Source organism: Megalobrama amblycephala, linkage group LG2 (assembly GCF_018812025.1).
Source record: "Megalobrama amblycephala isolate DHTTF-2021 linkage group LG2, ASM1881202v1, whole genome shotgun sequence".
Taxonomy (NCBI): domain Eukaryota; kingdom Metazoa; phylum Chordata; class Actinopteri; order Cypriniformes; family Xenocyprididae; genus Megalobrama; species Megalobrama amblycephala.
The window spans coordinates 24,991,573-24,997,502 of NC_063045.1; the positions used below are offsets into that span (position 1 = coordinate 24,991,573).

Here is a 5,930-nt window from a genome sequence, read left to right on the forward strand (position 1 = left end):
ATTCCCAATGAGACTGATGAGGAAAACAGGAGAAACATGCCATGAATGAAGATAGAAGACATTTAAATCCCAAAATCACCACAGTAACACACATTTACCATGAATGAAGTGTAGAAAACTATGTTATAACTATTTATACTGCAATATTTATTAGGTGGGTATACATATAATTCATGTCTTTGTTAAGGTGTAGTTTGTACCTGCGTTTAGGCGTTTTTTAAAGGCCTATATAACATATTATCATATAATATCATTTGACAGTGGTAGTAGTAGTGAGTAGCCATGTATGGTTTAACCTGTGGTTACCAAGTCTCACTGTGAGAATATTTTCATTTAAGCCTAATAATTAATAAAATAATTTTTACCAATAATTTCTGGAAACCTCAAATGATACAAAAAATATAATAATTATACTTTTTAATCTACGCAACAAATGTACTTCCTGGTCTCTTAAATAGACCTCTAACAGACCAACAAAGAGCTCAAAATGTTTTACATATTTTTCCAACTGATTTGTAATGCATTATTTAATAACCGGTGTGTGTGTGTGTGTGTGTGTATCATTTGTATCAATCCTCTAAATGAAAATCTCGTTCCCACTCCGCACCAGTGAGGGCGATATTGAAGTATGTCCAAACGGAACGCAAATGAAGAAGAAGAGCTAACGTTACATTGCTCACGTTTCTTCTCTGTGTACGAAGTAGTTTGTTGGTTCATGTCAAAATAAGGTAGGTGCATTATACTATGGGTCTTAATAAGTTTGATACATATTAGTGTGCGTCTGCTTATTTGTAAAGCCTATTATGACTGTGCATGAATATGTATGGTGTCTCTTAGAAATCGCTTGTACTGTATCTGTAGGAAGCGTCAGCAAAAGCTGTAGAAGTTGGCTTGAGTGACAGATAGTTGTGATCTGACATTTCATTGTTTTAGATTCAGAAATACCTTGGCAATCAGTAAAATCCAATAATTAAATCATCTAGTATCAACCAAGCTCTTTTACAGATCAGTACAAGGTCGTGAACTCATGAACAAGCAAAAGTTTAAACTTTTAAAAAGCAGTTAGTACATCATATTTGGTAAGCTATTTCGCTTTTGGAAATAGAAAGAGCCTTTATAGTTTTTGTTTAACAGGCTAGTTTGGTTAAAAGTCAATGTACGGGACAAAAGGTTAAGTATTTACGGAAGCTTATGTCTACATTACTTGCATGCATAGTGGCATTATTCGCTATTCATTTGTATTTCTTCGTGAAATAATTATTTGGTCAAAAGCAAAATTTTTTGGTCAAAAGTTGATATATATATATATATATATATATATATATATATATATATATATATATATATATATATATATATATATATATATTTTATTTTATTTTTTTTTTTTTTTTTTTTTTTTTTTTTTCATTTACTTGTCTTTATTAATTTTCTAATTCTTTTATTTCCGTGGAACACAAAATATGTTAGTTAATTGGAAAACATGGAAAAGTGAGTCTGTGAACCTCCGGCATTCTGCCTGTTAGTGTTCCTACGAGAGGGAGTTTTTAGGGTCACTTTACTGCGTGCTTTCCCGCTGTTTATAACGTACACGTTGGCAAATGTTGTATTTGGGCATACAATAAAAATATGTAGTCTATCTGATCTGTAGCATATTGATGTTTTAACAAAGACTTTGAGTGTACTCACCATAGTTGAAGGCGGCGGGTCTCCGAGTGATACTAGTCTTACATATAGGCTAAATATGTTTAAAGTTTCGTAATTGTGCGTTTAATATGAATTTTCTGATCATTGGCGGATGATGAACCAACTCCATGAAAAATTCTAAGGGATGCGCTTTTACAAACACGTTTAAATAGATTTCCTTGAAATAGTTTCATGTTTCTTGCCACTGCACACCCTAAATATCCCAACATAAATACCTTCTGATTAATTATTTGCTAATAAAGCATCTACGTTCACAAACCACTGTTAATTTTTTATGATTACGGGGGATTTGGCATGGCAAAGCGCGCAAGGGGAACTCCCATTATAATCATAAAAAAATCTCGCTCTTTTTATTTCATGGCAATCTCAAGAAGTTCTGTAACAATAAATGAAACTGACTGCACAATTAATCTCTTATTTACATAATTGTTTGTTATATTTGCCAGTGTGCAGAACTCGGAATCCACTCGCCGCTTAAAACACCAGGGTTTTTGTTCAGTGCCAATTTAAAGGATTAGTTCACTTTTAAATAAAATTTTCCTGATAATTTACTCACCCCATGTCATCCAAGATATTCATGTCTTTCTTTCTTCAAAAAGAAATTAAGGTTTTTGATGAAAACATTCCAGGATTATTTTCCTTATAGTGGACTTCAATGGCCTCCAGACGGTTGAAGGTCAAAATTCTACTTACGGGAAAAAATGAAACTGGCGTCGCGTTCGTTCCGTAAGTTGAATAGGGAAGGCGTAGGACATACAGCGTAAGCGTTTTGAAGAATCCGGAAAGCGGAAGCACGTGCAAGGCGATAATATGTGTTTATAAAGCATATACAGTTGTATTTTTTTCGAAAATGACCGATCGTTTCGCTACATAAGACGCTTATTCCTCGTCTGGTATCGTTTAAAGCCCTTTGAAGCTGCACTGAAACTGTAATTTTGACCTTCAACCATCTGGAGGCCATTGAAGTCCACTATAAGGAGAATAATCCTAGAATGTTTTCATCAAAAACCTTAATTTCTTTTCGACCGAAGAAAGAAAGACATGGACATCTTGGATGACATGGGGGTGAGTAAATTATCAGGAAAATTTATTTAAAAGTGGACTAATCCTTTAAACACCTCTGATTGGTCGCTGTGTTCAAGAAATCAACAGATATGTTTGTGATTGGCTACATTGCTCAACCCTGCAAAAACACATTGTAAGCCTTGTCGTTCTTCAGAGCGCAAACACAGATACACAATGGATCGTTTGCCAACTATGTTTCGCTAATATTATGGTGAAAACTGATCCTAGAACAGCAGTTTATGTGCAGCTTTTCCCTTTAAAAGCAATCAAAAGCAGTAGAGATTAGTGTTCCTGTGAACTAAATGCTGCTGAAGACATTTGGTTATGGAATACGTGAATGGCCAAATCCACAGAAATACAGAGTATGCTCTCAATCGTAAGTTTGCCTGAATGACCACATGATTAGGGGGCACTGCCCCCCAATTCCCAATTGGTGTGTTGTTTTCTTCATGTAGACTTTTACACAGAAGTGAGGTAAATTTCGAATTTACTTTTACCAGGTTGTCGACGGTGTTGGGTTGCCATGGCATCAAGAGCAGGACCGCGAGCTACAGGAACAGACGGCAGTGACTTTCAGCACCGCGAGCGAGTGGCGTCACACTATCAGATGAGGTATGTATGTTGTGAATAGACCTTTTCTTAATCCTTTTTTTTTTTTTTTTTTTTTAATGGGAATGAAAGCAAGGCTGTGAGGGATAGAAATGCATCTCTTCAAAGGGTTGTACTGTTATTTAATGTGTTTTTGGATTGTTCTGCTGATGAAACTGCAAAAATGTCTTTCCAAGAAATGTTAATAGACAACATCAAAAAAAAAAAAAAAAAAAGCTTGAGCCGTGGAAAATAATAAGTGATTTAGCAGCTTTATACAAATTTTATTTTATTTATTTATTTATTTATTTACAGCGGAAGCCATTGAAAACATGGCAAGGCCTTACAGCCTCGCTTTCATACCTTGTTATGGCGCTGATCTGAATAAGGTCTATTGGTGTTAATGTAAACAATATGATTCGTAGTAATATTTTAATATTGTATTTACATTGTCGCATGTGGTTATTCCTGATTTACTGTACTTTTTGAACTCTTGAAAACAAAAAGCGTCTAAGAAAATCCATTTGTAATATTTACTAATGTCTGTGTGTAGTACTGTATTTCAAAGTATATTGGCAGTTTTTCATTTCAGAAAGTGCTTATTAGTACCTTGGGATAATGCACTTGTAGTCCTAGCCCAAGTACTTAAAGGGTTAGTTCACCCAAAAATTAAAATAATGTCATTATTACTCACCCTCATAACGTTCCACACCCGTAAGACCTTCGTTAATCTTCGGAACACAAATTAAGATATTTTAGTTGAAATCCGATGGCTCGGTGAGGCCTGCATAGGGAGCAATGACATTTCCTCACTCAAGATCCATAAAGGTACTAAAAACATATTTAAATCAGTTCATGTGAGTACAGTGGTTCAATATTAATATTATAAAGCGACAAGAATATTTTTGGTGATGAAATCATTTTGTGTCATGATTCGACACAAAAGATTCATAACGCTCCAAAGCTTCATGAATCAGTTTTTTGAAATCGGCCATCACTGTATAAGTCGTTATTTTGTTTTTTGGCGCGCCAAAATATTCTCGTCGCTTTATAATATTAATATTGAACCACTGTACTCACATGAACTGATTTAAATATGTTTTTAGTACATTAATTGATCTTGAGAGAGGAAATGTTATTGCTGGCTATGCAGGTCTCACTGAGCCATCGGATTTCAACAAAAATATCTTAATTTGTGTTCCAAAGATGAGCGAAGGTCTTACGGGTGTGGAACGGCATGAGGGTGAGTAATAAATGACATTATTTTCATTTTTGGGTGAACTAACCCTTTACATTATTTAAAATTCATCCCTATGTTCACATATTGTGATATTAATAAAATAAAAATAAAAAGGTAATGTAGTGTATGATTATTGAAATGATGGAAACATATATGGGGAATGACCCCTTAAAACTACTTAAAATACTGATCTATTACAGGATTAATCTCTGAAGTTACAAAGTTCCTGTTAACCTGACCCTTCTCAATCCCCCCCAGTGTGGCCCTGAAATCTGAGATCAAGAAGCTGAACATCGCTCATGCAGTGGTCTGGTTGCTTGTAGCAGCACAGGTGGTGGTCAGCCAGCTGAATCTGGTATCCCATAAAGTGGTGGCCTCTCCATACCAATGGGAGTACCCATATCTTCTGAGCATCATACCTACTGTCTTCAGCTTCATGGCTTTGCCGAAAAACAACATCAGTTACCTGGTCATCTCAATGATCAGCGCCGGGCTTTTTTGTGTAGCTCCTATTCTTTATGGAGGGATGGAGATGTTTCCTGTGGCTCAGCAGCTTTATCGCCACGGCAAAGCTTATAGGTTCATCTTTGGCTTCTCTGCCGTGTCTATAATGTACTTACTCTTGATTATTTCAGTTCAAGTACACGGCTGGCAGATCTACTACAGCAAAAAGCTGCTGGATGCCTGGTTCACCAACACACAAGAGAAAAAAAAGAAATAAGAGACTGCTGGAGAATAATAGTTTGTCAACTGCTTGTTTGTGTCTTTGAGAGCTCTTTGATCACATACGTTTTTATGCTTACCTGACTAACTAATTTGAGCCTAAGGAGAGATCAGATTTGTTAAACCAGGATGTTCAGTATCAATCTTCTCATTCACTGGATCTCATCCCAGATTCTGCTTAGGTTTGAACTGCTGCCATTGTAATCTCTGTTTCCACCACGTTTTCCACATGCCTTTTTAAGAGATACCTCAAATCTTATCCACAAGGGATTCAGTGGGATTCCAGATATCCCTGGGAAATATATCTTCAGTTATGAGGAAGCACATGGTGTGTATGATGAAAACCCACCCACAGCAAAGTAATCAATTTACTACAGTAATGTATGTAAAAAAAAAAAAAAAAAAAAGTCTGCTCTTTTTCCACCAATCATCTTACAATAAAATTATTTGGAAAAATAATTTTATTTTCATGGCTGTTTTAATTCTTGTATTTTTAGGCCCGTATTTTTCTCTTTATATGAATATGGGAAAAAAATATATATATTTCTAAGTATTAATTTTACAGTCCTCCCCTCCCTTCTTCTTTCCTGTACTCCAATGATTGAAA

The 5,930-nt window shown here is 35.3% G+C and overlaps 1 protein-coding gene across 1 annotated transcript; it reads left to right on the top strand.

Annotated features, from left to right (window-relative positions):
* The first annotated feature begins 581 nt into the window (after positions 1–581).
* jagn1b (jagunal homolog 1b) lies at positions 582–5,782 on the top strand. The gene is made up of 3 exons (XM_048167874.1): positions 582–728; positions 3,273–3,384; positions 4,859–5,782. Exons 2-3 carry the CDS (start codon positions 3,296–3,298, stop codon positions 5,319–5,321), a joined length of 552 nt encoding a protein of 183 aa, XP_048023831.1. The 5' UTR covers positions 582–728; positions 3,273–3,295; the 3' UTR covers positions 5,322–5,782.
* Positions 5,783–5,930: the final 148 nt, after the last annotated feature.